The 12,208-nt window shown below is 33.8% G+C and overlaps 1 protein-coding gene across 3 annotated transcripts in view; it reads right to left on the bottom strand.

Moving 5' to 3' along the window:
- Positions 1 to 3,426: 3,426 nt before the first annotated feature.
- The window catches only part of Tbc1d8b (TBC1 domain family member 8B), a 64,670-nt gene continuing 55,888 nt past the window's right edge, over positions 3,427 to 12,208 (bottom strand). For 2 of the 3 annotated variants that reach the window (XM_027932494.3, XM_071606446.1), the window contains exons 18-21: positions 11,961 to 12,044; positions 10,999 to 11,055; positions 7,645 to 7,742; positions 3,427 to 5,867 (exon numbers count right to left, since the gene is read on the bottom strand). In XM_027932494.3, coding sequence (XP_027788295.2) covers positions 5,472 to 5,867; positions 7,645 to 7,742; positions 10,999 to 11,055; positions 11,961 to 12,044 — 635 coding nt within the window. In that variant the 3' untranslated portion in view covers positions 3,427 to 5,471. The remainder of the gene's footprint in view (positions 5,868 to 7,644; positions 7,743 to 10,998; positions 11,056 to 11,960; positions 12,045 to 12,208) is intronic. The other variant, XM_071606447.1, reaches the window with a different exon arrangement.

Genomic DNA, 12,208 nt, shown 5'->3' with positions numbered 1-12,208 from the left:
ACTGATCAGAGTCAGAGTTCATGGAGTCAAGAGACATATTTTATCTTGAATTGATGTCATTGAGTCCAGTGGATCTGCAAATACATTATATGGCCATTTCTTAGTTCGTGGGTAGTGAACTTAGTTCAATAGTCACTGACAGATCAACCACATTTTCTTTCTGATCAGTACAGTAAGGGCTATTTATGATAGGAAGGGACAAGTAGAATTCACTGTATCTGCCAATATTATATCCCTGGTGAAATTGGAGGCTGAGGCAGGAGTACTGTAAGTTTGAGACGAGCCTCAGCAACTCAGAGTAATCCTTGGCAATTCAGCGAGAACTTGTCTCAGAATAAAAAATAAAAATGGCTGGGAATGTAGCTCAGTTGTAAAACACACCTGAGTTCAATCCCTCATACCAAAAAACCAAAAAACATGTGTGCACCCTGAATCTCCAAAGAATAAATGTATATATGGGAGGTGGGGTTGATTTGAACCACATCTTCATGTAACTTGCCTATTTAGGCTGTGCAGAAAGTGGACAGATCTTGGAGAATGATAGTCAATTATCAAAATGTAATTATTAATCCCAAATAAGATTTTTTAAAAGCTAGACAATTCATAATAAACTTCAGAACACTGGAAAGGTCCAGATCTTAAAAGCATCCATAAAGAAAAGTCACTATCTGCAAAGGAAGACAAGTAGAATTAAGACCTAGAAAATCTATTGCTTGATGGGATGGAGGAAAGATGTAGTTCTGGGAACCAAAATGAAAACTGAAGCATAATGTGATCTAAAAATTAAAATGCACTTTTTCTGGTGATTATATGCCTGGGAATGTATCTGCTGGAAAAAATTACCTTGCCTTGAGGGATCTGGTGCTACAGAGTCCCCAGTGTCACATGTATCAGTATACTTGAAGCCAAAGAAACAGATGCCAGCTAATAAAAGCAAACACTTCACTGACTCTATCACTTACTGAAATACTAAAATACTCCTCCTAAAAAAGGGAGAGGGGATTAAGTCTTGGTGTTCGAACCACTCTTAACTCCTACCTCAGAACTAGAATGTTGATGTGCAAATAACACCACAGCTACCAGAATATATTATATTCTCTATTGTTCCTCTGCTTGCTACAGATTGAGAAATTCCAGGTAGAAGTGCATGATTAACCATTCCTTGGTCACATGGCTGTAAGGATCAGGGATGTAGGGAAAGCAAACATCTGGTCTTTCATAAGGAAGACAAAGAACTAATCAGTGGTTGATTAGGAACAGAGTATGTAATAGGATGGCCTGAGGCAGTTTTTCAGGATGATGGAACTATTCTGTATTTTAATTGCTGTGATGGTTAAACCTGCATTAAAATTCATAGAAATGTACACCAAAAAGTTGAATTGTGGTATGATTAGGAAAAAAACCCACATTGAGAGAGCCTCATGATCAGTTGCCAAAATGAGAACTGTAGAAGATACCATTTCTTTCTGTCTCTTTGAAGTACATATTTATTTATGATAATCAATTTGCTTATCTGCTTTTCCTCTACTATTTTATATATGGTGAGTTGATGATAATTAACTTTGCAATTTAGCCCACACATTATAGGATACCAAGATGGGATTGAGACTAAATTAGGAAGAATGAACATCTGTGGTTGGATTCAAGTAACTGATAGAAACCTGGATCTTTCCTTAGGAGAGATTAGTGTACTTTTGTTTACAGGAGGGGGATCTATGTTATGAGAGGAATAAGCTGCTGTTGCTACTAGCTATTATTTAGAAGTCTGGGAAATAAGTGGGGCGTGGTTGTGCACACCTGTGATTCTGGCTACTCAGAATCCTAAGACAGGAGGATCACTAGTTTGAGGCCAGCCTGGGCAACATAGCGAAACCCTGTTTCACAAAACAAAACAAAAAACCAAAAAGAAGCATGAAAAAAGTGTATTGTAAGGTGAAAAGGTGAATAACAGATGACGAAGATTGGTGCTTGTGGTTAATAAGACTCTATGGACCACTCGTCCCATGATCTCTCTCCTAATGTTCATATTTTTCTGTAATCCTTTCCCCTTGAGTGAGGGGAGATCTGTAACTTGTCTTTAACCAATGGAAGAGGGCAAGAGGATGGTGTCTCACCACTGTGAATGTTACATTATAATACTCTTGTGATGGACTTATTTGAGAGACTCTCCTTGCTGGCTGGATGAAGTGGCATTGAGAGACTCTCCTTGCTGGCTGGATGAAGTGGCCATTTTGGGGAAGCCCACATGGCAAATAAGTATGGGCAGCTTGCAGAAGCTGAGGGCAACTTCCAGAAATTGACTGAAGCCTTTAGGAGCTGAAAGCAGCTTTCACTCAATCACTAGTAAGAAGCTGGTGCCTCCAGAACGTATCAATAAGGAAGTAAATTCTGCCAACAGCATGAGTGAGTTTGGAAGTGCATTCTTCCTCTGTTGAGCCTCTACATGAGAACTAGCCTAGCTGACATCTTGGTTGCAGCCTTGTGAAATCCTAGGCAGAGGACCTAGCTAAGTTGAGCCCATAGTCCTGACCCACTGAAATGGTGAGACAATAAATGTGCTATGCTAATTCTTTATGCAGCAATAAAAAAACAGTTCTCTATGTCTTCACTTTATCCTCTTAGTGTGCTTTCTTGTATTGCAGAGGCTAAAGTGCTAAAACTGCATTTCTCAGATTCCTTGGTAATTATGATTTTGGCTTCATTACAGGCCAAAAAGATGCTTACATGTGAAACTCGAGTAGCAAAAGTGAGATCGGGACTATGCTTCAGCCATCTCTGTTGTTGATGATGTTTGGCTGCCCTACTTTAGTATAGTCACTAGCTTGTGGGTGCTGAGAGACAGGGGATAGGCATTTATTTCACTGGTGTAAATCAGAGCAGGTGGAGCATGGTATTGGTAGTAGTAGCAGTAGTGATGGCTTTTCATTCTGGCAGTAGGAAACAGTAGTTTTCTAATGATAGAATAGTAACTCCCCTGTGGCATGGTAGTGGTGTGGCTTTGAAACTTGTTATTTTTTAAAATATATATTTTTAGTTGTAGTTAGACACAATAGCTTTATTTTATTTATTTTTATGTGGTGTTTAGGATCAAACCCAGGGCCTTGCATGTTCTAGGCGAGCACTCTACCGCTGAGTCACAATCCCACCCCTTGAAACTTGTTTTTAAAAGCTCAATTTAGTCAGTACTTTGAATAATTATTTAAGTCATTTAATGCCCAATAATAAATCTTTTCTTGCTTAGACTAAGAGTGAATTCTGTTCTTGAGACTGACCCTAATAGATACAGCAGGGAAGTCCTCAAGTGATAAATTTGCGTTAAATGTAAATAAAGCACATCATAGTAAATAATATTAATCTCTAAAAGTAAACAATTTTCATGTTTAATATAATAGATTTATAATATTTATTTTTATAAAGACAAGTAAAACCACCTTATCACATTTAATGTAAAAGATATAATGCATTGGTTCAGTTTGACACACTACGTAAGATTTTTTTATATTAAGAACAACTCATTTTCTTAACAAGGCATTAGCTATAAAACTATAGGTTCAGTTTGTTTCTCCTGCATACTCAGGAAATAATTTTTTAAACTTTAATTTATACTCTTACTTCAACTTAAAAATCTCTTTAAATATTCATTTTGATTAATCTATGCTAAAATACAATACTCAATAATCTTCACTATTCTAAATTTAAAATAATATCAAATACTAATAACATATCTTTTAAGAAAGTATTTTTGTAAATATAACTGACAAAATATTCAACAGTATGTATAATATTGTCTTTGTATATAAGCATAGACTGTCTTTCTAGAGCTATTGTAGTATAATTTAACAATCATTGCATAATAGTAGATGTGTGAGTTTTGAAATAAACTACTAAGCTTTAAATTTTGGACAGATTTCAAATAATTTCTGAGTAAAAGCATATATGCTTATTTACCAACTATCTCTTTAACTCGTAATTTCCTTGAAAAGACAAAGTTATCCAATCATAGTAATAAAAGACACTACTAATAAACTTCTGGCCAAAACTAACTTATGAATTTCAAAGTCTCACCTTGAAAATTATTTAACTTTTCTGAAGACAACAAATTCTATGGTGACAAACTCCTCTTTGTTAGGCTTTGTTCACAGTGGACTCTTGCCAAAGACTGACTCTACCATTTCCTTTTGAGAAAGGGAGACTTCTTGGCGCACTCTAAAAGTGGTTTGCCCTTTATTGTTTCACATCTAGAAAAGTCAAAGAGTTTAAAACCAATGAAATAAGCTCCACTGGTTGATTTCTCCACTTCCTAAGCCAACTGATGAATAAATTACTATTGTCATAAATAGAACAGAAGAATGGAAAAGTGTGGTTTGCTTGTTTTGTTTTTTTAAAGTGCTAACAAAGTCCATTATGTCTCTAAATGGACTGTCATGTAGTGAAATTTAAGCAGCATAAAGTATATAGATATTGCACATTTACATTAGATAGTCAAAACCTTTTAGATAGACACTGGTAATTCCATACATTATTTTGGCAAGCAAGTATACTTATATGCTTGCCAGATTAATAAAACAGTTCAGTTTTAGTGTAACTATTCTTTACTATCTAACATAAATTAAAACAAGACTGTTGAAAAATCCAAAATCTAGAGCTAGAACCAAATAATCACAAACTATTATGAAATAAATGCCACAAACAGCAGTATTTTGGAGAATTTCTAGTAATTTCTCTGGTTAATGAGAGACCTGTTTCTTAACCCTTTTCTAAAGGCTGGCTTTATCCAGTTCAAATCCAAATATAATTGTTTTTCTTTATATATCAGCTCAGAGTTTAGAATTCTTGAAATTGTTTTGATCAGTAATAGAGTTAGTGGTATGAATCAGCAGCTTCTGAATACCCACCCCATGTAGAGAGAATGTAGAAGTTACTAACAAATCATACTGTTATGAATGATTGAATGAAATCACTCAAATTGAATGTAATAAACTTTAAAAACATATTAATTATTAGTTAGCTGGAAAATGAGGCCCCTAAATGGTATTCTTGTAGATAATTAAGGTTATAGATCTAAAAGCCCAGTTTTCTAAAGAATTCTAATAGTACTGAGGCAATTTGGAAAACAGGGTTTATCAAAATGATATGTCAGAATCACCAATAAACATAATACCACCTTTTAAAAATCATCAGTAATCACATGTATAAAGCAGTACCAGCTAGTAATTTCTACTAAAAATGTTATGGTGCCCTCTGGTGGTTATATTGCATATCTTCTGAAATATAAAAAGAATAATCATATTTGAGAATATCAAAATTTGAGATCACAAAGGGATATATTATTGTGCTTCTGAGTATCTTTCTCTTTTTTGTTTTCAAGCATATTTGTAACAACAATAAATCCCTGATCTCAACTCCCAGGAATTTAGCTAAGGGATATAGCTACAGGAATCTTGGTAAACTTGACTATGATGCTGAAAAACTTACATTTTGGTCCTAGACCTTAACTGAGAGATTTTTGCATTTTCTAGTTTGGCTTTGAAATCTATGGGTTTTTCAAAAAACCTCACCAAGGCTGGTTCATTCAACAGAGACGCAAGAATCTGTTCAAATGCAAATGACCACTGAGGTTCTTCCCTAAGAGAGGAGGGATCTTTCTCCATGTGGCTCTCAGTTTCTCCCTTTATGGGTCCTCCAGAAGCAGAGACTGTACCAGGGAATTCTTTTGCTGGTGATGTAGGGCTATGTAGCTTCCTTCCAACTTCCTCCATCCTGAGCAAAAGATTGGTTACAACAGCAATGGCTTGATATAATAACTCTTCTTCAGGGTCTTCATGAAATAAATTATAGAGGGTCTTTGAAAACTGAATAAATTGTGACTAGAAGACACAAGTTACAAATATAACATTTTAATGTTAGGTTAGCAAGTATAAAGTGAACTTAGATGAACTTAAAACCGTGTCAAAAGTAATCATTAGATAATCTCCTATACAGAATTTATAGCATGTATCCTTCACTCTAGAACTGATGATTAATCCCAAAATAAATTGTGACTCTAGAAAGCTGATATGAACCATAAAAGAATTTCATTTAAGCCTTCTTGATTATTGTATAATAGCAGTATATTATGTCTAGACCTAACAGTTTGTGTATCACTATTACTTTGTTAAAAAGCACTTTTCATTAGGCAAAGAAAGTCCCGTATTTCCCTACATGTAAATCATTAATTCATTAACCAATCTTAACAAAAGGATTAAGAACAAGTTCCATTTGATCTCCTCAAGGGGCAAGAGTGGGCAGCTTAGCTAAAATAACTACAATTTAGGGAAGAATGACTTTTGGAACCTATCTAGTGGCTCTAAGGAACCTATTTGGACATACTTCTCTCTTTTTTTTTAGTTGTTGATGGACCTTTATTTTATTTATTTGTATGTGGTGCTGAGAATAGAACCCAGTGCCTCTCACATGCTAGGCAAGCACTCTACCACTGGGCCCCAGCCCCAGCCCCATACTTCTCTTTAAATGCTGAAATAGGGCCAAAGTGGAGAGAAACTAGTTGGACTGCTATTTGTCCCTAGAACATCTAAAAAACAGTTCTTGGAAACATTCATCAATTAAAAAAAGTTATTCCAACACAAATGTCCTATAAGTCAATCACTTAACCAGAAAAGTTCATCTGTAAACAAAAAGCAAACACAAAGGGTGCACTTCATAAAATATATTGTAACAAATGCTTGTTTTCCTTAGTCCACAATATTGTTCATTTATAGTAATTTTAGAATAAATATTTCATACTGACTCATTTAAAAAAGTATTTATTTAATGGCCAGATTATGTAGTCCATGGAGAAACACTAAGTTATTTGACAGTTCTCATTTTGGTAAAGTTCTGGGGATTTCCAATATCTATATCAACTAGATTTTAATTTTAAAAATATAAGAACGTTCTGGATAAACAGTGAATAAGAAAGAGATGAATTTAAAATTGTATCAAAAGTAATCATTAGTATTATCTAGGGAATGTTCAAATACAAGATCATTAGAAACCAATGTGTGACCTATTTTTGTAATTTCTTATTCCCAGTAAGTAGCAATGGGCTTGGCATATAGTAGGAACTAAAAATCATGTTTACTAGATAAATTAACATTTCCGAAAAAGCTGAAAACATGTTACACATTTTTTTTTTCCTGTGGGTACAAATTTTGTCATAGCAAAGGTCCTATCTGAAACATTTAAGTTCATTAAAGTAAAAAATGTAAGTTTTTTTTTTTTTTGTACCAGGGATTGAACCCAGGTATATATAGCCACTAAGCCACATCCCCAGCCATTCTTTTATATTTCATCTTGAGACAGGGTCTCTCTAAGTTGCTTATGGCCTTCCTTAGTTGATGAGGCTGGCTTTGAACTGAGATCCTCCTGCCTTAGCCTCCTGAGCTGCTGGGATTACAGGCATGTGCCATCATGCCAGTCTGAGTTCTTAAAAAAAATCATTGAAAAATATTCTCCTCTTCTATGTTGACCTGAAACTTAAAGAGATGATACATACAAGATTATATAACTAATTTGTAAAAGCATATTAGCTATTTTGGAGTTGGTTACATTCATATTCATACAAAAATATAAGAACTGAGAGTTTTTCTCTTGAAAATACTATACCTGATTCATTCTTGGTAAATCTTTAATGTTTTCTTCTTTTTTAAGAAGTTCATCTTGCCACTGACTTAGGTATGCTTGAATATCAATTTTTCCTTTGCCTGAATGAGGGGAGTAAAACCATATCATAATGAATAGCTCTCTAAATTTTCCAAATCTTAAAAAGAAAAATTATTATTAAAAGACATTTCACTGATATAAAATTCCATCTCTTTAATCCAGGAAATAATCTGAATTTACCTTTGATCTTACCCCACTGGTTCTCAGAATACTTTCTCCATTCCCATTTAGACTAAAACTTTTAATTTGGGAAAGCTGAGGACTAGGGAAAATGTAGGAAGAGTGGGGGAAAAAGAATGTTTTTAAATGAAAACAGTATACTGTGACTTGACAATGCAACTTTTCTGTAGTCACTGTTACACATGTACACTACCAAGTTTAAACCAGCTTCGATATCATATTATTGTTTTTTCTTGTAATAGGGATTGAAATATTGTACTATATCCCCAGGCCCCTTTTAAAAATTTATATTTTTTTCTCAAAATTTACTTAGGGCCTCAAGTTGCTGGGGCTGGTCTCAAATTTGTGATCCTCCTTTCTTAGTCTCCTGAGTTGGAGGGATTAAGGGCATTCATCACCACACCAGCTCTATATCATTTTTTTTTTTTGTGGGTGGGTATTGGAGATTTAAGGCAGGGGCACTTCACCACTAAGCCACATCCCTAGCCCTTTATTTTTTGTGGTGCTGGGGATTGAACCCAGGGCCCAACTGAGCTATATCCCCAGTCCATCCCTAGCCCTTTTTATTTTTTTTTATTTTCAGACAGGGTCTTGCTAAGTTGCTTAGGGCCTTGCTAATTTGCTAAGGCTAGCCTTGAACTTGTGATACTCCTACCTCAGCCTCCAGAGTCACTGGGATCACAGGCATGGACTGCTGTACCCAGCTCTATATCATATGTACATACAAAAATGGTCTATGGTAGCTCTTATTAAAAAACTCAAAATGCTATTTATTCATTAATTCCTTTAAAGAATTTAAACAAGATGCAACTATTTTTTAACTAAATATTATTCAAAAATCTAAAAAGAGCCAGGCATGGTGGTGCACACCTGAAATTCCAGTAGCTCGGGAGGCTGAGACAGTAGGATAGTGAATTCAAAGCCAGCCTCAGCAACAGCAAGGCACTAAGCAACTCAGTGAGACCTGTTTCCAAATAAAATACAAAATAGGGCTGGGGATGTGGCTCAGTGATTGAGTGCCCCCAAGTTCAATCCCTGGTACCCCCCCAAATTAAAAGGATTTAAAAGAATAATTTGATATCCTCTCTCAAATTATTTTTCCATAATTTTAGTCGTGCATTTTAATTATACATAATAGTGGGATTCAGTGTTTCATAGTCATACATGTACATATCTCTCAAATTATTAACTGTACATACTATCTGACTCACTATTCCCACACTTCTATGAATTCAACCAATCCTAAAGAAATATTTATAAAATAATATTAAAATATAAAAATGTTTATTGCAGCATACTTTGCAATAAAAAGAACTGAAACAACCTAAATATCCATTAGTATTGGGTTAGTTATTAAAATAACTCATAGTCAAATCAATCAGGAAGTACTCTGCACCCATTAAAAAGTATAATGTCTAGATCCAAATGTACTGACATGAAAAGTTTCCATGGCATATCACAAAATAAGAAAAGAAAATGGTAAAACAGTATTTCTGGAATTTTTGTTTTGTTTTGTTTTTAAGAGAAATGTTTGTTGGTAGGACTGCAAATTAGTACAACCACTCTGGAAAGCAGTATGGACGTTCCTCAAAAAACTTGGAATGGAACCACAATATGACTCAGCTATCCCACTCCTTGGTATTAGAACTAAAATCAGCATATTATAGCTGTATAGTCACTTCAATATTTATAGCAGCACAATTCACAATAGCTAAATTACAGAGTTAGCCCAGATGCCCATAAATAAATGAATTTCTGGAAAATGTGGTACATATACACAATGGAGTTTTATTCAGCCATAAAAAAATAATGAAATTATGACATTTATTGGTAAATGGATGGAAATGAGAATATCACGCTAAGTGAAATAAGCCTGATTCAGAAAATCCAGGTGTGAATATTTTCTCTTATATGTGAAAGCTAAAGCAAAGTAAAGGAAAGAAGGTGGGGGTGGATGGATCAGATATCACAAAGACATAGGGAAGATCAGTGGAGTAGCAGTTCAATAGGGAGGGAGGAGGGGTGAAAAAGGAGGAAATATGGAATGAATTCAATAAGATCATGTATGTGCATATATAAATGTACCACAGGGAATTTCACCTTTATGTATATGTAGAAAGTACTAATCAAAAATAAATAAACAAGCAAAAGCAAGATCAGCTAAGTAGAAGAAGGAGAATAGGAGAGGAAGGAGGGGAGGGAAAATGGGGGAAAGGGATTGAAATCAAACTTCATGCATATATGATTTTGTCAAAATGAACCCAACTACTATGTATAACTATAATGCACTAATAATTTTTTTTTAAAAAATTACCAAATTTAAAAAGAAAGAGAGAGAAATGTCTAGGTATGTTTGTGTACACACAGAAATATGTCTGGAATGGATATAGTTAAAAGTATTTCTAACCTCTACTTCTGGGTGGGATGGGGTAGGGGTACAAGGGATATATACCATATGAATTTCTGTTAAAGGATTATCTATTACTTTTGTAATTAAGAATACATATTTCTAAAGTAATTAAAATAAATGATTATGGGTCACTTAACTGTTTTATATAACTTCTGAGACTTAAAAAATAATAAATTGCTAAACTAATGCAAACGAACTGAAAAAGTTATCAGGACAAATCTGTATCCTTCAAAAGCAATCCACTCTCTAAAGAAAATGTGGTATATACACACAATGGAGTATTACTTAGCAATAAAAGAGAATAAAATCATGGCATTTGCAGGTAAGTGGATGGAGTTGGAGAATATAATGCTAAGTGAAGTTAGCCAATTCCTAAAAAACAAATGCCAAATGTGTTCTCTGATATAAGGAGGCTGATTCATAATGGGGTTGGGACAGGGAGCATGGGAGGATTAGATGAACTCTAGATAGGGCAAAGGGGTAGGAGGGGAAAGCAGGTGGGGAAAAAGGTGGAATGAGACGAATATCATTACCCTAAGTACATGTATAAAGATGCAAATGGTATGAATATACTTTGTACACAACCAGAGATATGAAAAATTGTGCTCTATATGTGTAATATGAATGGTAATGCATTCTTCTGTAGTTATTAATATCTACAAAAGCAATAATTTAATAAACTAAATGATATTCTTAGATCATAGTACCTTTTTCAGGGCTATTTTTTCCTGATTCTGCTTCCTTCTCATTTGCAGGTTTGGAAACTAGAAGGAAAAGAGGACAAATGCATATTGTAAAATATTTAATAAATATTTTTTATAAGTAAAATAGTATTTCATACAAAGACTTATAAGCACGTTATTTTCTTTGATTCAGGAAGTCAATTTTAGCTGACCTGACTTCATGTCACTAGAAGACAAAGTATTCAAGAACTTTCATAGGAAAAACATCCCTAGAGAAATTTCCATATTTAAGAAAATGCCTAGAAGGGAGTATATAAAATATTAAATATTTATTTCTGGATGATATTTTGATTTTTTAAAAATTAAATTGTATTATTTTTATTATCAGAAAAATTAAAAAACACACACATACTCAAAGTCAGAAGAATGACATACAAGTATTGAGTGTGGCAATAATTCATTGTAAAATCTTGCACAAGTCATTTCTCTCTGGGCTATAAATCTACAAAATTTATAAAATGAAGGAACTTGATTAGATTATTTGTAAGTACTCTTTGATGTTCAAACACGTCAACATATAGTAAGCACATGTATACATTATTCAGAATTTGTCCCTCAGTGAGACACTGCATACTTAAGAAAATAAAACAAAGGACAAATAAGTTCCTATCACTTCTAAATTATGTCTAGGACATAGATTTATTCCTATATCCTATACCTTCACTGACATTTTATAATAAGTATCCACTGTTTTAATAATGGCTATGACCTTTAATCATCAAAGATTCTATTGTTTTCATTGTACTATACAAGGCACGAAAATGGTCTGACTCAGTTTGAAAATTTAACATAATTAGAAAAAAAATCTTAATTCTCTAAGAACAAGAAATTTCACATGTTAAAGCCCTTAAGTGTGGTTTGGTTAATAAGTCAAATATTTACAGATTATACTAAATGAATAGCTAATTTTTTAAGCAAATATTTACCATGAAGCTGACTGAAATAAAGTAATTCTTCCACGGAAAGTTCATCACCTTTTGAAGAGTCCTTAGATTTCACTTCAGTATATGCTGAAAATGTATAACCCAAATCACATTTAACAATAAAGTACAGAGATGAGGTTCATAATGGTCAGGTAGATTTGGGATCAGGAAGTTAAACAATGGGTTATATGAAAAAAATGTAAATAAAGAAATGTGGAAATAATTCTGCTGTGTTGTATAGCAAATAATGA

The sequence above is a fragment of the Marmota flaviventris genome, chromosome X, assembly GCF_047511675.1.
Source record: "Marmota flaviventris isolate mMarFla1 chromosome X, mMarFla1.hap1, whole genome shotgun sequence".
In the NCBI taxonomy this organism is placed as follows: Eukaryota; Metazoa; Chordata; class Mammalia; order Rodentia; family Sciuridae; genus Marmota; species Marmota flaviventris.
This window is presented reverse-complemented; position numbering and strand designations above follow the sequence as displayed.